At 40.6% G+C, this 27,944-nt stretch overlaps 1 protein-coding gene across 2 annotated transcripts in view; it reads left to right on the top strand.

Moving 5' to 3' along the window:
- The window catches only part of frmpd3 (FERM and PDZ domain containing 3), an 82,399-nt gene that overhangs the window by 50,688 nt on the left and 3,767 nt on the right, over positions 1 to 27,944 (top strand). Inside the window, exons 3-16 of one of the 2 annotated variants that reach the window (XM_086024023.1) lie at positions 12,798 to 12,910; positions 13,941 to 14,095; positions 14,212 to 14,314; positions 14,627 to 14,672; positions 16,279 to 16,383; positions 18,475 to 18,582; positions 20,769 to 20,900; positions 23,053 to 23,172; positions 23,726 to 23,862; positions 24,676 to 24,802; positions 25,607 to 25,696; positions 25,828 to 26,007; positions 26,100 to 26,235; positions 26,838 to 27,725. In XM_086024023.1, the coding sequence (XP_085880149.1) occupies positions 12,870 to 12,910; positions 13,941 to 14,095; positions 14,212 to 14,314; positions 14,627 to 14,672; positions 16,279 to 16,383; positions 18,475 to 18,582; positions 20,769 to 20,900; positions 23,053 to 23,172; positions 23,726 to 23,862; positions 24,676 to 24,802; positions 25,607 to 25,696; positions 25,828 to 26,007; positions 26,100 to 26,235; positions 26,838 to 27,725 (2,368 nt within the window). In that variant the 5' untranslated portion in view covers positions 12,798 to 12,869. The remainder of the gene's footprint in view (positions 1 to 12,797; positions 12,911 to 13,940; positions 14,096 to 14,211; positions 14,315 to 14,626; positions 14,673 to 16,278; positions 16,384 to 18,474; positions 18,583 to 20,768; positions 20,901 to 23,052; positions 23,173 to 23,725; positions 23,863 to 24,675; positions 24,803 to 25,606; positions 25,697 to 25,827; positions 26,008 to 26,099; positions 26,236 to 26,837; positions 27,726 to 27,944) is intronic. The other variant, XM_086024024.1, reaches the window with a different exon arrangement.

Below are 27,944 nucleotides of genomic sequence, written 5' to 3'. Positions count from 1 at the left end.
AATGTATGGAAAGCCGTTTACCCGATATCCTTGATATCAAGCTTCAGGTCCGCTTCCTAGTATGCTCTTTGTCCTCACTGGTAAGGCATTTCAGCTCACTAGTAGAATGATTAGGGAACACTAGTAGTACATAATTTAACCTCACTAGTAGTGAATTATTGTGCTGCACTACTAACACTGCAAGGTCTAACAAGCAGGCATGTGTCACACACTAACAGAAACCTGGACCCTACCAGTCGCACCAAAATGCCCACTAGTACTTTTGCCTCACTAATAGCATGTAGTTGTCTTACTAGTGCGCCAAATTTGTCCTACTAGTGTGCAGAAATGTCATCCAGTAAAAACGTTTAAGTCCAGAAAAAAACATTACAAGTAAGAAGACATAGTCCTTCTACTAGTATCCCCTATTCATTCTACTAGTGAGAACTAGGATCTTACTAATACATGAACCTTAAGCTGGACCTTTAGGACAACGGTGCCATGCTAGTAGGTCAACTACATGTCATTCCTGAGGCAAACCTGCGCACTAGTTGACAACTGTGTGCCACTTGTGGCTACTACAGTTACATAAGTCAGCTAGTTCACATCCAGTACTTTACTAGTAATACATGTAATAGTAGCACACGGACATCAACTGCTGCACAGTTTTGCTTCACTAGTAACATGTAGTTGTCTTACTAGTACGCCAAAGGTGTCCTATTAGTGTGCAAAATGCTATACTACTATAAAATGTTACGAGTAAGATAGTTCATACTAGCACGTCCTAATTGTTTGACTAGTGCGCTGAACTGTCTTGCTATTGAGGACAAATAGCATGCTAATGGTACTAGGAGGTCAGCTGACATTTATGTCACTAGTAGCTCATTTTGTAGTGAATGGGGGTCTCAGCTTCTGTACCACCGCACAGAGATGTCCCCATGAAAGATGTGAGTGCACCACATCTAAAGGGAATGAGAGGAGCTACTTTGATTGGCAGCAAAGCTCTGTTCATGCCCACAACGCTGCAAACCTCCATTTTGTACAGAGGCAGGCATTCTGTCAGACTGCTGAGGATTAAAGAATGATTGGGCACTTTTTAAAAATGACGGACTAAGCACTGACAAAAGTGAATTTTCGTCTGCCAGTGTAATCGTCACTAACCGTTTTGCTGAAGTTTTTTGGGGGGGTGGGGGAGGGCAGACCGATTGACGGACTTCACCGACGGACTGACGAACTGATGATTACAACTCGACTCGGCTTGAAAATGACGGACGGGTACTCAGGCCACAGACGGAAGATGAATGATATCGAAAATTAGAGCACTTTGCATAGTGAATCTAGATCATGAGCTTCATTTTTTAAATTTAAACGATTGACATAAATTGGATTTTCCACGATATTCCGATTCATTGAGATGCACCGGTGTGCATATGGAAAGACGTAGAAGGAGAACACCACTTTACTGGGTGCCATTGGAGTGATGCAATGGAAGGGTCGTGTGGGTGGCGGTGGTGAGTAGGGGCTGGGGGGTGTTTGGGAGGGCAGTGTTGCGTGGAGAATGAGTTTCACTGTCTGCCGTTGGACTGTCAGAAGAGAAGCTGCTTCACTGGAGGGTGACAGCAGAGAGACAGAGCCACTCTGCTGCTGTCATGGACACTTTTCCTCTCTTCTGGGTTTTAGACACGTGGATGGTGCGTCTGATGAGCGCAGCTGTTCAAGACCTCTTGGCAATGTTTGCGCTCTTCATTGGTTTTGAGGGGTTTCGTTTTTTTGCTTTACACGTTTGGAAGATGGTGCAGGTAAATATAAAGACAAGTTCGATTTTAGCAGAACTTTATGGCTCTGTATGCATTACAAATCTGTATGTCGTGGACGAGCTGCATTTTGTCAGCCAAAACACCTCATCAGCAAAGATCGTACTCAATGACCTGCAAGACAGCGTCGCAGCTGAACATATGTTTGTCTTAATATGTTTATGTTAATCCGTCTCATTGGCACTCTCACAGAAGATTGTTTCTGTGCAGAGCTATGGGGGCCTCTATGTGAATGTTTATGGTGCAGATTGGCTGCTATGCCCGATGCTGTCAGACTACAAAACCGTATTCAGGAATACATCTGTGGGAGAAACGACATCTTTCCATTCATCCGTTTTTACATCCATATGTTTTTGGAAGTATCTGAGAGGCCCGAGCCAACACAAATTGATCCCGGGACTTTTCCGCTTGCGGTAACAATGCTAACAACCGAACCTCAATGCTGCCTTGCTCTCAATTCAACACAAGACTTATTAAATCAAATGTGGTTCAAAACAATGCCAGCACATGAGAGACATTGGGAGTGAGATTACTACAGTCACTGACGAAAACCTTTGACTAATGTTGAAGTGAAGTAAGGTGCACACGGGCCAATGACATTTTTGCTATGTGTGCGTTTTTTGATAAGAAATATGCAGACTTTGCTGATTGCTTTGTGACCGATCATTAAAGATGATAAAATCTTCATGACAAAGTCACGTCCCGTTTTAATCTGGTGATAAATCTGCGGGAATGTTGTAAAAAGTGACTAATTTACACATGAATCAATATCAGATACATGATTTAAAAAGTGATGTGCAGTATGTGTTTGAGGGAGCATATTCTTAAACATGTTTTAACAGGGAAGTATGACACTATGCAGAGCAGCAGTAATGGCCCATTTGCAACAAAAAATATGTATTTCTTGATCCGGAAAATGAAACTGCTTGCATTTTCAGTTATATCAATTTGTTTTGCAGAAATCATCAAATTACGAAGTCATCTGGTACATACCTATTCCCTCCCCTCATATTTTGGTGTGACATCAGCGGAGGAACTGGACACAATTTGTTCAGTCTAAATCACTCAATCTACATCGTTTGAAATGTCCTAAAACTGCGCTCAATCGTCACCAAATTGTATGTGGACATATCTACTCATGCCCACTTCAACCACCGAAAATATCACAACGGAAAATGGACACGAGTAGGCATTTGCATATGAGTTTTGATGATTTTGATTGGTCACGGTCCTCGGACACTAGGTGTCATGGAGCGTTTTTACAAATGCACAGTCAGGGGTGACAGTCCTTTGCTACGAGCGAGACGGGGAAGTATGTTGGCCTCGTACCGAGACAATGATGATGGGAGGAGAAGAAATGTTAGTGCTGACATCATTTTTACAAACAGACCTGTTACATGAATGTCAATGTTCAACGCAATCATTGGTCCCAAGATTTCCGAAATATGTGGAGAGTCAAGGCCAAGCAGCTAGCGGGCACTCTAAATCTTTACTCTTACCGCAATAACCACTTGATGTGTGCCAAGATATCACAGCTCTATTAGAGAGGTTAAGCTGCTAAAGAAGGACAGATATGCACTTCAGTATTGTGCTGAAGATCATGTCGTGTAATGATCCCATTAATAATGCAGAGAAGAAAAGACCCAGGGCATTGACGGATAAGTCAAGTGCAACCTATTGACATTTTGGTCAGGCAGGCCGGCCTTTTATCATTATTCAAGGAGCAGATGGCGCAATCGTCTTTCTTGTAGATCAAACGAGAAATATTATCATATCACTTGCACCTCATAGATAGATGAGTAAGATATATGCTTCCGGGGCAAGTTGGGTGGAGGCCTGTGTGAAGAATACACACTTTGTATTCTGCCAAGCAAACATGACCAAGAAAAAAAATGAATCAAAGTAATTCTGTCAATCTAGGTTGCTATACCTACTAGCTAAAATTATATTTAGACACTTGTTGTCTGTGGTGTTTGAATTAATGGCTGCGGAAGTGAAACAGGAAGTCTTTAAAAAACAGCTCGATATAGTAGAATTCCTTGTATGGGTCCTGTCTGAAAGGTTGATGGCCTCACTAATGTACAAAGGACAATATACACCATACTGTATACCGGTACACAAAAGTATTTGGCCTGGTGATTGTTCCACCAAAAGGAAGGGGAAATGAAAGCAATTAATAGATTTTGAAGGTGGGGATACTTTTTTGTATCTGTTCACTCTCCAGTTTTTACTAAAGATGTGGCATGACTGTGCCCGCAATCACCCCTATTCATTAATCTTGGACTATTTGCTATCAAAACAAGGTGATTTAGAGAAAAGCAAAAGGGTTTTTGCAAGAAACTCAGTTTAGGTCAGAGCGACAGGATGAGGTGCTTTAACAAAGCTTCACCGTCTAGTGAATTACAGGGGCATTGTTTTCTTTGTATGCATTGGACACTTAATGGAATCGGTGAAAAAAAAGGAATGATGTGCCAGTGCTGGTGTTGTCCCCAAGGTTGTAAACTCCTGTCAGCAGAATTCACATCTACTCCAAAACCTATTACCTTTCTCATGTCCTTAACTTTTGAGCCTCTACTGATGCAAGACAAAAACACAGAATAGATGGCCAAAATTCAAAACAGAGAAGAAAACACATACATGGCAGAACACAAACTAGACTGCTTTTTTGTTGTTGTTTTTACGGCGTGTTACTGACCTTACACAGTAACAATGTTTACATGACGGTGTCTTGTTGAAAGTTAAAATCAGAACAGGAGCGCCTTTGTATACAAGAAAATTATTCACCATTTGCATGTCACATCGCAAGTAATGCGATCTGATGTGACAACATGTTTGCACACGAGAGCAACACGATGATCGGAAAATGGAAAAAAGTAAGCATTGTTTGACAAATCATGAGACAAAGATGTTCATTAAGGTGGAAATCAACCCACACATAGTTTTTTCAAGAATATGTTCGCAGCAGGCCCACTAGTTGAAACACGGCATTTTGATTAATGTTGTCTTTGTGGAATATGAGCTAAGCAGCAAAATCCACCCCTTTCTAGCCATCTCAGGGGGGCGGCCATTTTGTCACTTATGTGACCAGAAGTAACGACCAATCACGGCTCAGCTTCGGAAAACAGGTTAGCTGTAATTGGTCCTTACCTGAGCCCTGAGCAGTTGTGATGTCATTTTCAGTCGACAGAAGTGACAAAATGGCCGCCCCCAGAGATGGCTAAAAACGGGTGGATTAACTCTTATTCCACAAACGTAATATTTATCAGAATTCCTTGTTTCAACTAGTGGGCTTGCATGGAACATATGCTTGAAAAAAACATGTTTGGGTTGACTTCCACTTTAAACAATTACCTTCCAGGCAGTACGTTTGTTTTGAGAGAGGCAAACAGATTGCCCGGGAGAGAGAAAAAAAAGATGGAGTAGAAAAATAACTTAAGAAGGAAAGAACCAGAGAAAGCATTAGGGTTGCAGGAAGCACATAACTAAATACCATGTGGCCTTGTGGGGGAGGCCGTTCGTGTCAAGTGAGGCAGGCATAGCGTCCTGTTATCCAGCAGATAAACACAGTTGCACTGAACGAAGATGTGCGCTGGCAAAAATCTTCCTATTTCAATGTATTCTTCACTTGAAAAAAAAAAAAGACAAGTGTGTAATGTCTGCAAGTAGCCAACATTATATTGAGAGTATGTATACTGTAGCCATCATGTTCCCAACAAAGTAAAGTGGTTGCATTGCTTTACGGGTGTGTCCCTAGAAAAGAGGATTGGACAAACTGGTTTCTTTTGAATGCCTCTCTTAGTCTAACACCTAAAATCCTCAAATCCTTGCAAAAAGAAGTGAAGAAAAAAAGCAAGGCTTTGGTAAAGGCTTGTTTATAGCAAACTCGAACCTGAAGCCAGGGGTTATTTTGCCAGACTGACATAGGCTACCCGCTGGTTGGTCCAAGAGGCCTGAAGTGAAAGGCATCGTTTGTCCAAAAAAAAAGCTCATTTTACCAGGAAGATAATCGCGTATCCTCTTTCATCATGTTAAAAGGATTTTTGCAGATTCGGGGATTTTCTCCATGATGCAAAATGTTGGCAACCTTTTGTTATTGCCCACAGAGGACTTCTCTGTGAACGCATGGAACACATTGATATGCAACACAGGATTCATGAGACACTTTGTCTAATGCGACAGTTATCAGCAACAATATTTTACTTGCCAGTGGCAAGTGATAATGATTTTAAAAAATTGAACCAAAACGTATTTAGGGCTGCAACTAACGATTGTTTTAATAACCGATTGATCCGTCAGTTATTTTGATGAATCCGATTTTTAAAAAGTTAGCATGTAAATCCCTTTATTCAAAAAAAGGGCATTATTTCAAATGGACAGTGTAGAAACTTCACAAATGTAAATTAATTAAGTCTCACTTCCTGGTCCTTAACGATAGAAAATGCAGAGTGCTAAAATGTTGACCATTGTTTTCCAGAGTAAAAGTTTTCTTTTTTTTCAAAACCATTAGGACTGCAGAAATCAGAGACTATTTACTGTTGAGGCTGATTCCTACTACTTTTTTAATTTCATTCTCATTTGTTCCTGAGTTTGATGATACAAAGCATTGAAGCGTTTTAAACATGAAAAATAAATACATCAGAATCAGGCAGGGAGCAGGTACTTACTGCACTTTATGCACAGTTTTGTGACATTTAAAGAAAAGTTAGCTTCCTTGGTGATGTCATTGGAAGCACTCCTATGGGAAATTACACTCTCCTCTGTATCGCCTCTTCACTGTGAATTGTTCGTGCGTCCCACCATTCCTGCTCGGTCTAGCAATGTAATTGAGGTTACCGTCTGTCTGGATGTCTTCCAGATCAAGAAATTAAATCTGGAGACCTTGACCAAGTCCTCACAAACATCAAAGAAAATCTTGTTGCTCTAATTCAGGGGTGTCCAAACTCGGTCCTCACGGGCCGGTGTCCTGCCTGTTTTCCAGCTCTCCTTGCTGCAACGCACCTGATGATCGTTAGCAAGCTCTGAAGAAGCTTGATAACGATCATCATAGCAAGCTCTGAAGAATCTTGATAGCGATGTGGTTGAAAAGTGGCACGCAGTCAATACTAGTGACCTTTTGTGGTATTGATGGAATTAATAAGTGGAATGTATAGTAATTGTATTTGCATAAGCATCTGGTTGGTATGTCACGGTACGTTCCATTTTTGATGTTATTGTTATCATGACACGGTTCCTATTTGCGTTCAATAGTTCGTTTCTGTGGAGGCATTACACAAAAGCTCCAACTTTTACATGCTCACTGAGCTGAGGTCTGACAAGATTTGCAGATCTCGCGTGACGTCATGAATAGTGGTGGTTTAAAATCCAAGTCGTGTTTGACTTTTGACGTATTTTGTGCCAAAAAACTTTATCTGTACTCCAAGTTGTACTATAATACTGTGTGCAGATCGCCCTTATAATAACCGGCTTTCTTCAAAACAATTTCCTTCCAAGTGTCAACAGTGGTCCAAGTTCTTATTTCCTTCACAATAGGACCGCTGCAGCTTTCTGCTATTTGTATTCATAATAGCAACAATGTGCCTCAGCTTAGAGCCTGCTCACTTTCCATAAAAGCACCAGGAGCTATGGGTGGTTACCCTCCACTTAATGATGCAATTTTGTCCACAGCAAGCTACGGCTATGAACATTTAACATTATTTCCTCAGTTCTTTGCAGATATGTGTGCCTTTAGGTTCGAAGCTTAAAGTTCAACTACAATTATAAGAAAAAAGTATGATGTGTTTTAACAGTGACTCTAAAAAGCATGCGCATTGTTGTGTTTGCTCAGGGTGCATTTAAGGTTTGGCCCAATGATGTTTGTATTTTGGTGGCTCACACTGTCAACAGCAGCCAATTAGCAACTTAACTTTGGTCAAGGGTTAATGCAAACGAATACAGACCTAATTAGCAGTTTGATTGCATTCAAAGTCAGGCAGTACGGTGGTCCAGTGCAGTGATTCCCGACCACTGTGCCATGAGAGATAATTTGGTGTACTGTGGGAAATTGTCCAATTGAAAATCTTTCATCTATCTTATTCCAGCAACAGGCAGAATAATTAAATGTTTTTCCCACTAAATGGCAGTAGGTACAACTTAAAAATAAAGTAAATTTGAGTAAACGAACAAGATTAGTACTTTAATATACGTAATCCTCGCATCTCCAAAACCATCGCTTTTTAGGAAACAAAAAAATGGAATGATTGTTGAGCAATTACAATTGCATCATCAAAGAGAGCAAGCCATTTTCAACACTTTATATTTGATCAGTAAATTGTAAAAAAAAAAAATATATATATATATATATATATATATATATATATATATATATATATATACACACATATTATATATATATACACACATATTTGGACAGCTTGCATTTCCTCCGGGTACTGTGGCTTCTACCCACAACCCCAAAACATGCACGGTAGGTAACTTGGAATGAATGTGAAAGTTTGGTTGTAGGGCTATGTATATCACAATTATTTAATAATAAAATGTGTCGATTATTTTGGCGACTCATTGATGAACCAGGTTTTTAAATATAACATGTTTTAATTAGGGCCCGACAAATACCAACTTTTTGGGGCTGAAGGCAATTATTATATATTATTATTTATACTAACATTTGGCAGAATAAAATTTGGATACCCGATTAAGCGACCAATTAATAACAAAATATATAATGGATGAAATATCTTCTGTTTTGTTTCCTTTACGATTAAAACAATAAAGACATGAATTACAGACAGACTATTTGTAACTATTAGTTTTCCAATACTTTGTCCTTAAGTACCGTATTTTTGAGATTATAAAACGCTACTTTTAGAACCCTGCGACTTTTAATGTGATGCGGTTTATTCATGGATTTTACTGAAGAGCCGTCAATAGATGTACCCATTCTTGTCACATCTGACCGATGAAATTACCGAACACGTCACAGTGGACCAACAAAGGTGTCCGAGTTCGCCCTCTTACTGAGTACTTATCAGCTATTTGCGGTTGGACCAACATGATTTACAGCTTTGGTAGGAGCCGGCTGTATGAGAGAGAGAGAGAGAGACAGAGAGAGAATTTGATCTAGATACATTTTATAATTGATGAGTTGTCAACTAATCGATTAATCGTTGCACCTCTATTTGTTTGTCTATATGTGCCCTGAACGACCAGTCCGGGTTGTTCCCTATATCCCCGCCCTAGGTCAACTAGGATAGACTCCTGCTCACCCGACACCCCGATGAGGGCAATCTATCTCTATAAAAAAATGGAAGGATGATGGCCTGCGTTGGAAATGATTTTTAGCCAATACCTTCACTACACAAACCCATAATATATAATGTGATACTTACTCTGTTTATTGTTGCTTTGCAAAAGAGATTGATTAAAGGACTCGCAAACTGACTGACTGATTAATGTAGCCTCCAGAGTCACCTTGTCACGGTCACCACTGATCACATATTCTGCACTGCTGTTATTTATTTATTTATTGTTATGCAAGCTAATGATGATAAAACTGTCAGGCCTGGAAGAAATGAAAGTGAAGGTCATTTATTGTTACCTGACCCAGAGGCCATGGGGAGCAGTTGCAGCCTGGCACACAAGGGGGCACAGTGTGTAGCAGGCACCCTGACCTCCGTGCCCAGGGGCGCGCTGAAATCTGGCCACAGCTGTTACGTGGTATCACAAAGCAGCTGGTGATCTCTCCCTAAGATGCAGCCGCCACATCGCTATTCTCATCCACCCACGAGCTTCAATGAGCTACACCGAGAGCTGTAGTCATAGCAACGCGCAGACCTGTTGATGCCCTTGGGGATCATTTCTTGACAGAGTTCCTCAGTGTCCTCCCTTTTGGCATTTGCGCGATGCTGCTATTGCCAGGTAGATATGTTTGCCTCCGTGTCCCCTGGCAACCTTCATTGCTCTCTCACGTCTTCTCAAAAGTCAGTCAGGAATTTCAATGTTGTTTATAAAGCCACACAGCAGTTTCCTTTCATTTCTGCTTCAGTAAAAAGCCCCTAAGCAAACTGTATTTGTAAAAGTACTTGCTAGATGCCCCGGTGGCATACAAAATAGTCTAGGACAGTGGTTAGATGTAGAGCAAAAGTATTAGTATTATTACCTGTATGCAAGGTTCTAAATCAACAACCGCCAACCCGCTAAATGCAGGTTAAAATTCATTTTGCGGGGGGAAAGCGGCTGGGGGGCGTCGGCCACTGACAAAGACCTAGGCCCCCCGAAGACAGATAATTGATTTTGGGGTATTTTCTGATGTTTCCAATAATTCATTTCCACATTTCACTATATTCTACGTAGAGAACCTATTCGAATGTCTATCAGAGTTTACTGAAGAATTTGGGGGGTTTGTACTTTTTTTTTTTTGTTTGTTTGTTTTTTTTGCGGACCCCCTGAGATAGCCTTGGCCCACCCATAACCCCCGCAAGGATAAAACTCTAGCTCCGCCACTCCCTCCAGGAGAAAACTCGGCTAAACACACAGTAAACAAGCCTTCATAAGGGTGATAAACAACTAATTTGGCAATCCAAGCCATGGAGCCTTGCGCATGCGTCATCAAAATAATGATGGGAACTTGGAGGGGGAGATAAAAATGAGCCGATGTTGGTTACCTCACACGGGAAATCTGTATTGGTTGGCGACGAATAGTAAGTGATAAGTTACTGTTTGTTACTCCCTTGAAGGTACTGTATTAGACATTAAAGCCTGTTCCCATCGGAATTCGCAAGGGGTGGTGGGTGTTTCACAGGAAATCTCTGGTGGGTCGCCTCAAGATGAGAGGGGAAGTTTAGTTTTATTTCTTACCTCAGCCTGGTTCCTACCTTAGATTGCATTTGTGCTTGCACATTAAAGACTACAACCCTGTTTTTGTTTTAATTCTTCGTTTAAAAAAAAGAGCATTCAAGTAACAAGTTTGTTGTCATGAGATTGTGGTCTAAAGGTTGCAGCTGTCTACTAGTGTGGACTGAATGGATGGCATCATTGGGGAAATATTTTGAAGGAAATGGCTCGCAGCAAGATATTGTTAAAAAAAATAGAACTATGAACAAGTTCATTTTTGGAACTGTGAACTTAGTTCAAAATGTTCCGATTATGAACTGTGAATTGAAGTAATTCATTTTAAAATTTGTGAACAGAACTTTGAATGTGTTCACATAGAATATGAAATTTCCCAACACTGGTCACACAAATGCCGATATTTCACGTGACAGTCTAGGGTGCAACCAGCATGAGAAATAAAAAGAGTGGAACAAGAGTTAAAAAAAAAAAGGGCTTGTGGAAATTGTGATTGACTTGAGAGTTATCAGCTACAATGGCTGGTGATCAAAAAAGTTAATCTACAACCCTGCCTGTATGTACTGTATGTGTTTCTGTGTTTGTGTATGAATATTCATTTTTTGAAGGAATATCACTCCCGGAATTCAATGATAATTTCCTGTTGAAGTATAAATAATTGTGACTCAGGTATCAATAGCATGGATTATATTGTTGATGCAAATATTGAAAAGAGTTGGACCACGAATAGAGCCCTGAGGTACACCTTTGACAAGCGGTAACGGGTCTAAGAGAAGACCTGCCGCCCTCACTGACTGCTTGCGCCCGGAGCAGTAACCGTTAAGCCAAGAGACACATTTCTGAGTGGCCTCGTCCTAATCAGGGCTAGCAGTCTAGAAAATAGACGGATGGGCGGATGTAGCCTGAGTCTCATCCGTCCAGGATTTAATTCAAGATGCTACTGACATTCACAGTGACACACAGTTGTCACACACACCTGATGTGTGAGCGATCCTTGGCATCTCCTTGAAGGCCTGCCAGATGGGTACCTCCCATAACCTGGAGAGGGAAGCAGATGGCAATTAAAACTCATTAGAGGGGCAGAAAGGAAAGGGCAAAGAAATGTAGGTAGACTTGCACTGTCAAGTACCTCTGTACAGAATAATAGAAAGTGGATAATAGATGAGGGGGCAGTAATCATTGTCGAACAAAATTTTCATTTTTCTGTGGCAGTACCAGCTGGGACGCAGCCTTCGTCACTGCTGTTCACCTCAGATACCGACGGATGAATGTCGAGTAGTTTATTATCTAATGACACTTTTTTTCCCTCCAAATCCTACAATGGTTAATAGATTTTTCATCATGTACATGGGATTAAAAATAAATTTATCAAAGATAAATGGTCTCTCATGAGACACAAGCGAGAGATTAGTTCTGCGCCACTGGAATTGTAGATGAGCCGTGTCCCTTGTAAGCCACTGTTAGCATAAACTACAAGTGACAAGAATTTAAATCAATAAACTATTGACCAAAGAACTCAGCCTCCAGTTACTGACAGTTTGTTGTCTGCCTGTGGCACTCACAAAAGTATTTGCTCCTGCATCCATGCATAATAACTCTGAGCAATCTTGACGTGGTCTTTCTCCTCTCCCCATTTTAAAGCATTAATGTCACAGCCGGTTTCATCTCTAACCAGGTCAGACGCTAAAACGCTTACATATTTCCATCACATTTCCATTACTTTTTCGTGACATTTTGCTGCCATATTTTGCTGCCGTATGCAATTCCACATACACACGCCACACAGTCCAACAGTAATCTCGCTCTTACGTCCTCCCACGCAGGCATCTGTAAAAGGGAACGGGTGGTTCACAACAGTGGCAGAGATTCGGCGCTAAATACTTTATTTGCATTCGCTCGTCTTATGTCCTTGATAAGAGCTGTTTTTAAGGCAGGTCTGATGTGTCAGATGTTTTAATCACATGTATCAAAGGAAAATCTGTACATTTTTTACTCTAACCTTGTGCAATTTTGCAGAACGTGATTTTGAGACATATTTCCAATTATCATTTTTCTTATACTAGATTTATTCATCATGTAACAAGCTGCAGTTTCAACAGAGATAAGCCTCCAGAGAGAAAGAGATGCAATGTCATTTTTCATGTCTCTACGTCTATACAGGTGAATGATTTTGAAAAAAGAGTGTGGCCTTGCAGTGCAAACCTGTCCCATGCTGCTCCCTTCTCTCAGGGGATGGCCGAGGTCCAGGATGGACACACATACGCCTCGGATAGGTATTCAGTTATGATTCCGTTGTTTGTTTCCCTGGAAAGCACTACATACTGCAGGATACTGTAGAGGTTTCTTGAAAGTCTAGTATCGATCAATCAATAGATAACAAACAAAAAATATCTAAACAAGAACACGTTCCTCTTTACAAATTAAAGCAGGATAGATGCAGCGGTAGCAAACAGTAGTGGTACATGTTGCTTCCTATCAAGCAGCTGGCCAGGTTTTGCTTCCTGGCCAGTACCTCAAAACTAAGCTGTCCGAGCACCCCAGTTCTGGTCCCAACCTCAATTACAATGGGTTGATTGTGTCCAGAAGGCCAAACAAATCATGCGGGTGACTCTTTGGGCGACCCCTGATGGGAGGACCCGAAAGTTAACTAATACAACAGGGGTCTTCAATCCTGTTCCTCATGGGCCGCTGGTACTGCCTGCTCCTACACATCTGATTCAAACGATCAGATAATCAACAAGGTCTGTAGAAGCTGGATAATGATCCTGATCATTTCAATCAGATGTATTGCAGCAGCGAGAAATGGAAAACAGGCAGGACAGCGGATCCCCAGGAACAGGATCGAAGAGCCCTGTAATACGAGATGCTCGAATTTGACAGATTTGACCAAAGACTATTTCAACAGAAAAATGTAATAACTAGTATTATTGTTATGAGAACATTATGTCTGCAGCTCAGGAGCCAACATAAGCGTTTGCAAAGTTGCATCGAACTGTTAATACTGATGATGCTTTCATTTTTGGGGAAATTTATACTCGATTGTAACTTGACAAGATCCAAATGAACGCCGATATATCGATACATTTGGGCTCATAGCATTCTGACTTTTTTCTCATAATGCTTGCAACAGCCTCCTTTCTTTTCAGTGCATTTTTTTGCATTGTACTGGTGACTATGTACAACTACTAGGTAAACTCTATACCAAACTCTATAAGGACACCAAATGTAAAGATTGAAACATACCATGAAAACGATTTGTCAGGGCTTCTCTAAAATGTCACATTTTGTGTCATGTGTGTTTAGCTCTGCAATGTTAGAGGAGAGCCAAGATGGTATGGACAGTGGTACCCTAAGTCCTGCCACAGCTAGACAAGTCACCATCCAGCGGCATCCCACTCAAGGCTTCGGCTTCATTGCAGGCAGCCAGAGGCCCGTCATTGTACGCTCCGTCTCTGCTGGTTAGTGAGTGCATATGGGAGAAAAAGAAAGCCAGTAATAAAAGGAGTGACGGTTATGTAAGATGACTTCAGTGTTTAACTCCGTACGCTGGTTGTGTGTTGTCATCTATCTGCAGACGGACCTTCCTTTGGTAAGCTTCTCCCCGGAGATCAGATCTTGGCCATTAACGAGGAGACGGTGAGCGACGCGCCCCGAGAGAGAGTCATAGACCTTGTAAGGTAGCATCCTTTACTGTCCCAGGAGGGAGGGTGGGAGTGTTTAGGGCCGGGGGACGTGTGAGGCCAAGTGAAAAGTAAAAGGGAACACAGGTAAAAAAAAAAAAGAAAAAAAAATGAGGGTGGCCCGAAAGGAACACAGTGTTTCTTACCATGACTCATACATGACCACATTAACACAAAATGGTGGACGAGTCAGTCCTTCTATTGCTGAAGGACAGAGAGGAAATGGCAGATAGAAAGTGGCGGAGCTCTCCAAACACTGCGCTGCACACGGCATTACCTAACCTACTCTACTCTGTTGCCTCCCCATAGACGCTGCAAAGACACTATTGTTCTCACTGTGCTGCAGCCTCATCAGGTGCGTAGAAGTACCTCGCTCTCATCATTTATTTTCACGCATGTCTTAACAAGCACGCCCTCACATTTGGTGCTTAATTATTAGAGTACTGGTCATTTCTCTTCGGCTAACTCTGTCTGAAAAGCTCCAGGTCGTTCATTAAAAGCATCCATCCATCATGGAGAAATGTCATTTGCTAAATAAACTGCACATTTTGAGCTGGTAAAATGATGAGGTCAAAATGCAGATGGGTGTGTTTGCGATTCAAAGTTGAAACTTTCACCTTATTATAAGTTAGGAAGAAATACCACTGTTGAATTTATTTGGGGGAACATGGTGGTGCATAAAACAAGTACTTCAGACAGACTGCATACCAAGGAAACTCCATACAGTCCCCTCCAAAGGTATTGGAATGGCAAGGTCAATTCCGTTGTTTTTGTTGTATACTAAAGACATTTGGGTTTCATATCAAAAGATGAATGGGACAAAAGTGCAGAATTCCAGCTTCTATTTCATGATATTTAAATCTAGATGCGGTAAACAACTCAAGACGGAGGAAACCTTTGTTTGAACCCACAAACGTTTCAAGTGAGCAAAAGTATTGGAACATGTGACTGATGGGTCTTTCTAGTTGCTCAGGTCTTGCCTCCTAGATTGATTGCTTAAACTTTAGAACGTGCTTGTTTTTGACTTTGCGTTTCACCTGCATGTGCAGGCAAACATGAACCCAGCGAGCTATCTATGGGTGAAAAGCAAACCACTTTGAAACTGGGAGAAGAGGGCAAATCGATCAGAGCTAACGTAACACAAACATTGGACAGGAATGTCGAGAAAAAGAGAGAAACTACTGGTGTACTGAGAGCAACAGAGATCAAACTGTTCGGCCAAGGGTATCAACAGCAGTTGATGACAGAAACATTGTGAGAGCTGTGAAGAAACACCCAAAGACAAATGTACTGTATATAGTACTGACATACTGTCTGATGTCGGGAACATATGGACAAGACTGTACCACCTACTGAACAAGGGAATGAACTCAACTCGGACATCAACTTTGTGATTGAATCCTCTCTCTGCATTAAACATGAAATACAAGGAAAACAAGTAGCACAGAGGACAAGTAGTTAGCACGTCTGACCTAATAGTTCTGGGGTTAGTGGTTCGAATCTCAAGAATACTGGATCTGGTGGGGTTCTGCCCCGCAGCTGCCGTCTCCTTTCATATTAGTTGTCTAACATTACCGGTATTTGTAGAATGTATTTCAACCTATAATCTGACTGACGATCGAACAAACCCCCCAAAATTTGCATAGCGATTTCAAGCCGTGTGACTCCTTCTTAAGAAAAGACACAAAGAAACCATTGTAATCTCACCACAAACGTTGTCGTAAATTTCTTCTTATTCTTGCATTCTTCGTAAAATGCAGTCGCCACTGGCGTTGGGGCCTCAAAGGGTGTTATTTTTTTTTGCACTCAGTTCAAGCATCTTAACAGTTTAACATTTAAACCAGCATGGTAATTGTAGTTTTTGCCTTTCAGCAACAAACTGCCAAAACTTTTTATCACTGACCTTCACTATGTGACTTTCTAATCCCTTTAATGTGCGTTGCTTCTTTACTTATCCACAGTCACCTAAATCTGCCTTTATAAGTGCAGCCAAAAAGGCCCGTCTGCGAACGAACCCGCCGAAAGTGCGCTTTTCAGAGCAAGTGTCCATCAGCGATCCAGACTCAGTAAGTTTCTGCATCTCCGACTTGTGCATGCCAACACGTATTGTTGCCCTTTCCCTCAATCTCCCACAGCTCATTTCTTTTGTTTGATCTGCAAATATCCTCTCTCAAGCCACTCTTCACTAAATGTGTATATGCGTGTGCGTACGCATGTGTTTGTCTGTGTAACAAAGAGAAAGCTTTTGGGTGAGAAGTTTAGCCTTGAATAAATTGCTTTTTAGGCCGTTTAAAATCCTCAGATGAGCAACCAGAACTTGAAAGTCTCCATAGACCTCTCGTCTTGTGGTTATTTGTCATAGTGGGAATGTTGTGAGGCAAGCATTGTCACATTGATGCTTTGTGCATCAAAAAATGATTCCGATTATTCTCTCACTGGCCACACCGTCGCTCACCAGATTTGAACGCAAACATCAAAATGGATAGCGCGCTATTACTTCCAGGACTTATTGGCATTCATTTTGCTTCAAAGCGCCGATGACAACATGGTGCACATTGGGGTGGTATTTGTGGATTGCTATTATATGCTGTAATGACCCTGAATTACAGTCCTCAATTAATTGTGACTCAGTCACAGCATAGCTCAACATTCACACTAATTTATTGGGGGCATTTTTGTAACAGCGCAGAAGGCAGACTGGCAGAAATTATTCTACAGAATATCTGGTTCTTGGTACACTTTTTAAATAAGGCACAGAGCATTGAGTTTCTTATCAGTGAGACCCAATAGATTTTTTTATTAGTTTGTTGGACAGGCAATGTGAACTTTAATTATAGCTGATTTTTCTAAGATTGTCCAGCCTGGTGATACCAGCATAGTGCAAATGGCAGTTTCCTTAATTACACCTTGAGAACATTATTGTCAATAAAAAATAGATTTTCTGGATCTCTTCTCTTACTTAAACTAATTGTCCGCTTCTCTTGGGAATCGACCCGATTTGATCCGCAGCTACGCAATGTGGAAAGACGTTTCTCTGATTGTCGCAACAACTGAAACCAAGTACAGTTGCGGATTAATCTCGGCCTCCTCTGATGGGAACACAAGCTCCTATTGACAAGTTAAACGCTCAGTGTTGACGAGGAAGGAGAGATGAGGAAAATTAGTGTAGTGCCATGTTCTCTCGTCACACTCCAAATTTCCACTAACTAGAATGACACTCAGTTGAGCGCTGGCCTACTTCAAGACCTCTGGATTAGCACTAAATTTGGTGCCTCCATTGCGTTTTGAGATCAACATTGCATACGTCACTGAGAAACTAAGCAAAATTTATAACACCCAGAAAAATAAAATAAAAATGGAATGGGTTTTTTTTTTTCCTTGGCCCATTCCCTTCATATTGGTCCGATCCTATATGAAAAGATTGGGAAACTACTTAGCACGTTTGGGGACGCTTCACCCTCGTCTCTAGCTAAATTATCGAGAAATCTGTAGGCTACAGAAGATGCCCAGAACAACAGCTGGTAAAGCCAAGTGACTACTTGCATTTACCAAAAACAGACTGCTGGGCATCTGTTGTGGACACAGATTGCTTTGTCAGATGCATTGTTGCATTAAACCTACAAATTGTCACGCATTAAGTTTGGATTTTGTTCTTACAAACCAAAACAGGAGATTTAAAAAGGCTTGTTTCAGTGTGGCTTTAAAGAGATTTCTTTTGCTGCATCCGGACTTCCTCTGATTAAAAAAACCTTAAAGTCTGACAGACATGAAGAAACTTTACCGTCCGTAGTCCTTTATGGCTGCATAATCACGACTGAGTCATACCTTAAAAACCCTCCAGTGAGATGAAAAAAAAGAGGAGGCAGAGAGAGGATGCCAATCACCTTATCCAGGAAGAATGGACTGCACTGTGCTTTATAACTTTTCTTCAAACAAGTGCTTTGAGTAAAAGCAAAAACCTTGGCTCTCCCTCTGTGCCTCCACTCACACAAGTCTGCAGTCAATGTCTTCTATCTTAGCAAGTAATTTTTTTTTTTTATGCACCGAAGACATGCTGACCGACCGTAACAGACGCTGGATTTCTTACTGACAGAGATTGCAAGTGAGCACTACATCAAGAGTAACCCAGCACCATTCTCTCCTTGCATCTCTTTCAGACAATGCTGAAGGACGACTCCTTGCTACTCATACCCAATGTGCTGAAGGTGTTTTTGGAGAATGGACAGATTAAGTCCTTTACCTTTGATAGCCGTACAACTGTGAGGGTAAGTACCACTATGGCTATGTAACATAAATTAGACTGGAGTATAATCCACAGGGGTTTACTGTTGGCAAAACCACAAATATTCTTCATGAGATTCTATCTCCACTGGTCCATAAATGAGAATAATTACTTTAAGAACCTGTCGAGAGGATGCCTGCTCGCCCGTTAGGCGAGATAGGCACATGCGATGGGCGTCGTAGACTCTAGGGGGCGCCAGAAATCGGCTGAAAATTAACCAACAATGTAATTATATCCAAACGAATTATTACGAATAACTCTTAACTTCAAGTCAAAAGGAAAGAGGACTAAATTATGCACTGTGTCACCTGCGCTGAATTAACTCTTGAGTGCCTGCCTTAATTGCTATATAATTCGAAATGTATGATGGTGGTAGCTGCATTTTAAATGGTACGTGAAAATAAAAATATTTCATGGCTGAGTAATAAAATTAGAAAAAAATATATAAATACTAAAGGGCAATAAGAAAATGGAAATACGTTAACTATTTGATGTTATACTAAAAAAGTAAAAACAACTGTGACAGCCTCCTTTGTTGTGGAGAAAAGTGAAACATGAGTATATCTAAAGCTATCATAGAAATGTAAAATATGTGTATTATGTTTCTGTTGTAACCGGCACATTATATACACAAACAATAACACATTTCTCTTGTTATTTTTGCAGATTTTTCTCAAAGTCCTAAATCTAATTCAAATGCAAATGCACTTACCATAATGCACAAATTGCCATTGGCTAAAGTAAGGCATTAAACCTCTTGATGAACTACTAATACTAACCCTAACCCTAACTCTAACCCTTTCAAGTGGGGAAGCTGCACATATTTAAAATAACTGACCCTGAACATGGAACAGTTAAGATACATTTAAATTTAAAGCAATGCCCAATAAATATTACTACAAAATGATAAAATACTGGAAAAAAGAGTCTCTTTTGACTTTACATGATAAAAGGTATGGACACTGGCACATGCATTAAAATTACTATAGTTATTTTTTTCCCAATAAAATTACATGTGCAAAGCAGGTCCCTCACATGATTTGTTTGACAGTAACGAAAGAGTCCTGAAAATTATGGAAATATTCCATTTTATATTTTGAAATGTGTGATATAAGGTCATGAATTAAAGGCAATGTTAAAAATGTTACATCTTTTGTAAGCATATGTAAATAAATGAAGGGGGGCTCCCTATAAAATCTTGAACGTAGCATTAGTCGCCACTTTGGCTTGGGCCCTGCCTCCCCTTGTAAGTAACATCAGTCTTTGCCGAAGCGATGTGACTGAATGTATTTTGTATCTGTTTTTGAGTCCTCCTCGTTTCCCAAAACTGAAACTTTCACAAATGCGATTAAGAACCTAAAGCAATAAATAATTTCAGTCAGACTTTATGTCATTCTCTAAGAAGAATGTGACATCTCTGAACAGACTCATTAAATTGGCTCTATTAGATTTCATGAATCTGCTCAGAGCAGGGGAGGAAAGGGGAAACCAGAAACTGCTTTTACATTAAAGAGAGATGAAAACTGTCCCTGTCAGCGTAATTAAATGGAATTTCAGCATAATAGGAAGGCGTGGATCAATAAAGAATACTGCGGATTAAATCAATGGCGCACCAGAATGCACAGTTGAATGGACATAGCTTTCCTGCAGCATTCTAGGCTACAAGTCATACAATTTTGTGGCCCGGTTGATTGGACGACTTTTTCGTCATTTACGGCAAACCCTTCAAGTTGCTACAGTAAAACTGTTTGTCCTTGCTTTTAAGAGCTAGCAATTGCTCACAATTAGAACAACAGCAGGAGCCAAACTACATTAACATGTCAGTGCTCCAAGATCTCTCATGTCTGATAAAATTAAACATCGGCCATTGAAACAAATCTGCCCAAGAGCAAAAGTTTGACTCCATCCCTCAAATGTTTAGTATGTATTAACTGTACAGAATGGAGAATATACAAGAAAGCTCTGCATTGCTCAAAGTGACAGATATGACATTGAAGTATAGGATAAGGAAGCGCCCACCACTACGATATCACTATGACAAAGTGGGGTGAATAAAAATACAGTGCAACCACGGTGGAAATTGTCTCCATACATCAAGTGTATTTGTTGCAATATATTCCTACGTTGAAAAATTTTTGGTCTAATCGGTTCCCACTGTTCTCCATCCAGGATGTGATCTCCTCCCTGCAAGACCGCCTCTCACTGCGCTACATTGAGCATTTTGCCCTTGTGCTGGAGGCTGGTGGTCTCGACCAGAGTCAAAAGTTACTTCTGCTGCAGGAGAACCAACCCTTGACGCACGTAAATACAACATGTGTAAAAAAATTGAAAAGAATGTATTTAAATACAGTGGAACCTATAAAGTCAAACATAATCTGCTCCTCCCAAATTGTTCCTAAATCGGTTTTCCTTTCGGAGGAAATGTAAATATGACCATCTTAACTGCGTAGGCAATACGTAACATTTAACATTCCCGATTGTCGGACAATAGATGTGAACCAATGTTAAATACAACTAAAATAAAGTAAAACTACTCACTCCTTTGACAACACCAGATAAGACCCAAAGGGCCTGATTTACTGGATCGTGGATGCAAATTCAGTCACATACTTGATTGCTAATGCACACAGATGTGGACGCTACACTAGCTAGCTATCAAATAAGAGCTTCTATGTTAAAATGAAACTTGACCTGTTACGATGATTTCGATGAAAATAGCTTTTGATTTCAGTAAATACAACATACTAATGCTGCAAATTCAACAAATGACTATTTTCAATTCTTTACAACTCAACTCAACTATATTTATAGAGCACTTTCAAACAACCGCAGATGGTCACACGCACCCACTGACATTGCGCTCACAATTCGAGAAGGACTGCACTAAAACAACGCTGAGTCGGAAGCCAAAGAATAAACGTGTTTCAAGACGAGTTTAAAAGCTGGACCCTTGCGTAACCTTCAACAGTCAACACACAACCAACAGACAAACAACCACTAACGTGTTTTGAACACTGCTGTGCATCATAATTTGGAACAGTGCATTTGAGCAAAAACATTATTATTTTTGAAAAATACTGTTATCACTGGGGGGTTTGTTTAAAAACACATAAATTATTTTGTAACAGTTGATGACTTGAAAATTATGCTGAGTGCCATTTGCATGGATATTTTTTTTTTTCAATCAGAGAAAAACATAATTTGCACAATAAACGTGGAACGTGGACGGAACGTGGTGTAATCTACTAATCGGGCACACCAAGAATTACGTCTGCCAAACGCCAATATTGCTGCGTTTCCGTTAATGCTTTCTGTAAAATCTCAGTACTTGAGCTTCTTTGATATATTGTCAGTATATAATGTTCAAGAAGTACAGAATGTATTCAAATTGGTATGTGCCTTGTAAAATATGTATGTAACTAATATTGAATTTGTTTTATGGCTCATCACTGTACTGAGCAGCCAGACATTTTCCTGTGTCAGTGGCTTCTATTTCTTGTGCTATGGTAATCATCACATTTTTCCTTTTTATCATAACTGGCACCCATCTGTTAATGACAGGTAAAGCAAAACGCATTTCTGAGTAAATCCTTTAGATCACAGGTACCAAACACATGGCCTGTAGTCATTACACAATCTGTTATTTTATATGGCCTGCGAAATTTTCTCTTGTCTTCTGGTAAAAACTAACCATAAATAAATGCTAATAAACATATCCAGGGGCAATTGTTAAGATTCCCCCACCGAACATTATTAGGTAATGGACAATAAGTGCATAAACAAACACAGTGCAGCTGAACTTCTGGTTAGATGAACTTAAAAAATAATAATAAAAATAACATGGTACAAACACAACTTTCTATGGCTTTTTACTGAGTCTTCAGATTACCTTTAGTGTTTTAATATCATAATAATTTACACTGTAATAATTATTAAATAATTACAAGTGTGTCTGTGGAACTTTCTTTAAAAGACAATATTTACGATGCTGCTGTTTCATTATAAATTTCATTGAATCTGTTCCTGTTTACACAAAAGCTCAACAACGTATTTTGCATTTTGTTTCCCGACTGTACCCAACGTGAACCAAACCGTGAAGTCTAATCAAGGTAAGTACTGTTATTTGTGGCTTACCATTAAACCCGTAGCAATTATACATCCGTATAGTTTCACTGTATTCCTGTTTTAGATGCTCACTGAGCATAAGTCTCACAATATTTCCTGACATCAAATGTGACTTCACATATGATCATGGTTTGAACGGTTTCATTTTTGAATGATACATTTCTCAAAAGCTTTCGTTTGAACTTCAAATTATCCCACTTTTGAGGTGTTCAACTTTAGAGGTTCCACTGTATGACTACAGAGACTGCATGTAATGCATTTTAAATGTTGTCCACCCTGATCAACTGCAAAAATAAAATTGTGAGAGATCTATTTTGTCTTTCCACAGGTGGTGCACAGAACCTATTTCCAAGGAATGAAGTGTCTGTTTCGCATCTGCTTCTTCCCCAAGGACCCAGCAGACCTGCTGAGACGGGACCCTGCTGCATTTGAATACCTCTACATTCAGGTAAAGCACTGGATGAAGAGTGATCAAATGGACAGCCTGTCAGTATCATAATGCTGTTGGAGATCTGTCCTAACCAAGACTTGGCTATGCCAAGGGCTGTTAAATGATATCCTGGACAGCTATATTGCCCATGAATGGACAGTTTTAAATCCCTATTGCTATTCATTTTGAATGATTTCTAAATTAAGATGTCTCTTTTCAGATCCTCAAACTTTGAATGAATATTGCTCTATTTCAGACCAAAATGTGCTCTGTACTAATCAATTCACAAAAATGACACTGCCACCTTTGACATTTTCTTGTTTAATGATTTGATCTTGGCTGATTTTAGCAAATGCACGTTAAAATTCACTCTGGCGAGTCAGACCTAGGACACGTCATTCAATCACAAAATCGCATTTACCGCTAAAGTATATCTAACATGGTTATTAATTTGGAAGTTTTAGCAATTAACAGTTAAACTAATGGCATGACTTAGAAGAAGGTCACACTGTTTCAATGGCTCTGTTTGCAGTTAGCAGTGTTCTAAGAATCACATATCATGTTCTCACAGAATCGCAATGATGTAATCAAGGAGCGCTTTGGCATGGACTGGAAATCTGACATCACGTTACGATTAGCCGCACTCCATATCTACATCACTGTGTCCTCAGCAAGGCCCAATCAGAAGATCTCCCTGAAGCACGTAGAGTAAGTTCACAATCGAAACATGTTAAGCGTCTTTTATTTTTATCCTAGTTAACTGTTCGGCCAAGGAAAGTTAGTTCACTTTGCTGACTGATAAAATAGATCCTCTGAAGTTGCATGTCCCTGACGTTGTACAACCACTGTAATATATGAGCCCAAGAATACCTCACAACAGCTCAGCAAACGATAGACGCAAGTACTTGAATACAAATCAAACTGTATAATGAGGAATATCTATCTATCTATCTATCTATCTATCTATCTATCTATCTATCTATCTATCTATCTATCTATCTGTCCATCCATCCATCCATCCATCCATCCATCCATCCATCCATCCATCCATCTATCTATCTATCTTCATCCTTATTAATGAAATGGAAACCAAGAATATACTATGTCACGAAGCAGACTCACATTCAACGCAGTATGGCTAGTATATTAAAACATCACTAAAAATGTATTGTCCAGTTATTAAAAGTTTCATGATAGCAACAATTTGTCACTAGAATTTTTTTTCCCTTTCCATCATTTCAAATGGGAATTGTTTTAAAGGCCAAACTGCCTACGTGAATGGATTGCATTCATTTTGCTGAGAAATACATGACTTTCACAGCCATTTTTTCAATGCATTCTTTAAAACCTCAACCAAGTAATTAAGCTTGGGCAATCATCCACTGTGGGGCAGTATTAAGTTACACTGACGATGGAAGCTGTAAGATAGCCTCAGTGAGTTCCCTCTCAGACTCTGCTTAGTCATGCTGTTCTTGTTTTTTATTTATCTTGTATTCTCCAAACACTTTTTCTCTGTCACAGAAAAGAATGGGGTCTAGAGCCTTTTCTTCCACTCACTCTGCTCCCAACGGTCAAGGAGAAGAATGTTTGCAAGATTCTGTCACAGTTGTTGAAAACCTACCAGCATCCGCCACCATCAGGCAACAAGGTGCTAATACTGATTACACAAAACACCTCGTCTTACACCTGAGGCAAATACATGCTAAAACTTGACGTTGTCACTTCATACACGCTGTATAAATAGCAATAATATGATAAATGAACTCCCCCCTATACAGGGAGTGAGGCGTTATAATGTGACAATAATGTGACAATAATGTGACAGCAGTGGTATTTGTTAAGAACATCCATCTTGGGCTACAAAATCACTTAAGGGCATGTCAGCGTGTTTTTATGTAAAAAGAAATGTTAAATGATCTGTTTTTATGAGATTAGAGAAATATTATTCCAGTTATTGGAAAAGTATCACTGCATGCAGCGTTAATAAATATATCGGTGCATTCAGGGGAAATCTGACAATTGTAATGAATTTATAGGAATTTCTTTCTACAGAAAATATTTGCTTGATTGCTCGATTTTAAAGGAGCTAAGAAAAAATGAGGGCACTGTCAACCTTTTCAAACGAAAAAATAGTTGATTAACTATGCTTAAAAACACAGAAAAGCCTGTAATCTTACTCTGTCTGCTATTTTTTTCATACTACTACGTTGATTGCCAATTTTCTAGGCATTATACTACGAATCACAACAGAGGCAGAAACAGAAACCTAATATAGTTAAGTTTTGTAGTCTGCCTGGTAAGTCTAGATAAGAGCCAACCCTATAGCTTTAACAAGCTTACCTTGAGATGCAACTGTTGCATAAGCACTTATTACTACAGTACATGTGTGGCGCAACAGTGCCACCATGAGGGTATGTTGATGGAGCTTATGTTTTATCATGATTCTTGACAGGTCCCTCCTCTTCAAGGAAAGCTGCAGTACTTGCGTGTCCTCAATGACCTCCCACCTTTTGGAGGAATTCTTTTCAATACGGTTGGACTGGTAGTACATTTTGAGTCTTTTTATTCAGTAACAGAAGAACTGCAGTGTTTAAATCAGAGCTATTTCCTGCCTGTTGGTATTTTGTAAATTCAAATATATGACTGTAATAAATCTCCTTGGTGTGTCTACAGGATGAAAAACAATCAGCCACAACATTACTGGTGGGTCCTCGACATGGCATCAGTCATGTGATTGACCTGAAAAACAACCTGACAACAGTTCTGACTGAGTTTAGTAGAATATCAAAGATCCAGCTCTATCGAGAAAGCCAAGGGGTGGCTCGCGTGGAGGTTTCAATCCACGAAGGAAAGGTATGACACAGTCTTGCAAGTTTTGTTTCAAGGGGTGTATTAAATACAATGACACACTCCTACCGTTATTTTCTTACCTGCAACCCCTGCAGCCCTTGGTGCTGCTCATGGAATGGCCAGATGCCAGTAACTTTGCATGCCTCATCTCTGGCTACTACAAATTGTTTGTAGACCCAAAAAGGAACATCTACTTCAGGATCTCTGGTCAGTCTCATCTGACCAAGACAGGTATGTGGGAAGGCTTCTTATTCTACAGTGGTTCATTTCATACTAAAATTCAGCCCCAGAACATAATTCATTATATAAAATGTTGAAAATGATTGTCTCACATCAAACAAATCACAATGTCAGAATACAGTATATTGGTTGATGTATACAACATTTGCTGGCTTGAAATTTCATGGACTGAAATACCGGGCAACGGTTGAATCAACATCCCATGGCACCATACGCTGTCTGTCACCATCTTGGCTCATCAGAATGAGATACTCATTCCTTTTCCAGCAAGCCAGCCATGACATTACAGAATTCCAGTGTGAAACCTTTTGCTGTGATCACAAACATTTGTTGGAGCATGAACAAATCCACCGCTTTATGCTGTGTCTACCTGTAGTCTGCATACGAGAAGGATTGTCATACCATCACATTCCACCCGAATCTAACCCTCGAAACTCCAAAGTATTTCGACTTTCAACATCCATCTCTGAAATAACAAATATTCCCCATGAGACCATCAGCTGTCCGCCTCCGCTTTCCCATCTGGATCTTCTTAAAATAAACTTAATTGAAATGCCTCAAACTCTTCACTGCTCTGACAATTCTATCCCCAGATTACAGAAGCTCCCACCATTCACACCCACGTTCTGGGCCAACCGGCTTACCAAGTGGAGGGCGGAGAGGGGACGAGAGAGAAAGCTTGCACAGGGAGTCAGGGTCTTCAAGGGCCATAGCACCTGCAGAGTCTCAGCATCTAGGTCTGTGCCATTTCCACCTTCAAGAACAACAGTTTCAGGAGCTCCAAGCACACCCTGAAGCTGAGCTTGACATCAATGAGAACTTTGTTTCCCAGGGGGCTACTGAGCGGCCCCGAACCAAGTCAGACCCTACGCAGCAGAGTACAGAGGAGGTAGCTGTGGTGACACCAAGCCCACAGGTGGAAAATGCCGGATTCAGAATCCGTGCCCAAACATTGGCTCAAACCCAAAAATCACCACGGTACTTCTGTGACTCCTGCAAAGACAGGCACAGGAACGAGGATTTGTCAACAACAGTGAGCAGCGGCCGAAGCACAGGAAAAACTTGCTCGAGTGGTTGCGCTTCCAAAAATGGGGGTGGCGTTGATCTCATGGCCCTGCCACCTCCTGGGAACGAAGAGGATGAGGAGGAGGAGCCACGCAACGGAGGCGAAAAGCTGCAACCACCACAACCTGCGATTGCCGCCCCGCCACCTGGCTTCAGAGACAACAGCTCTGATGAGGATGACTCAAAGAGAGGGAGGAAGGCTCCAACTGGTGCCAGGACAGATGCCAGCACTGTGAAACAGCAACCTATTAAGGAGGACGTACCTGTGACACTTATTGATAACGTCGCCACGAGAACAGTCCGAGATCATGCACAGGAACTTGACGATGCATTGGTATCCACCTTACAAGCTCTAGAGGCTTTGGCAGCTTCCGAGGACTACCCCCATCACCACCAGCAGCCAACACAGACTGCAGGTCAACAACCTCAGTCCTGCTATGGTCCACACCAGGGGTGTCCAACTCCGGTGCTTGAGGGCCCCTATCCAGCATATTTTAGATCTCACTCTCCTCCAACACACCTGATTCAAATGATCAGGATCGTTATCAAGCTTATCAAAGCTTATTGATGAGCTGGTGGGAGACCTTTGAAACATGCCGGATAGGGGCCCTCGAGGACCGCAGTTGGACACCCTT

Source organism: Filicampus tigris, chromosome 2 (assembly GCF_054856515.1).
Source record: "Filicampus tigris isolate MCC_2025a chromosome 2, RoL_Ftig_1.0, whole genome shotgun sequence".
NCBI classification, from domain to species: Eukaryota; Metazoa; Chordata; class Actinopteri; order Syngnathiformes; family Syngnathidae; genus Filicampus; species Filicampus tigris.
The sequence above is the reverse complement of the archived record's forward strand: the minus strand, read 5'-3'. Positions and strand labels throughout refer to the sequence as shown.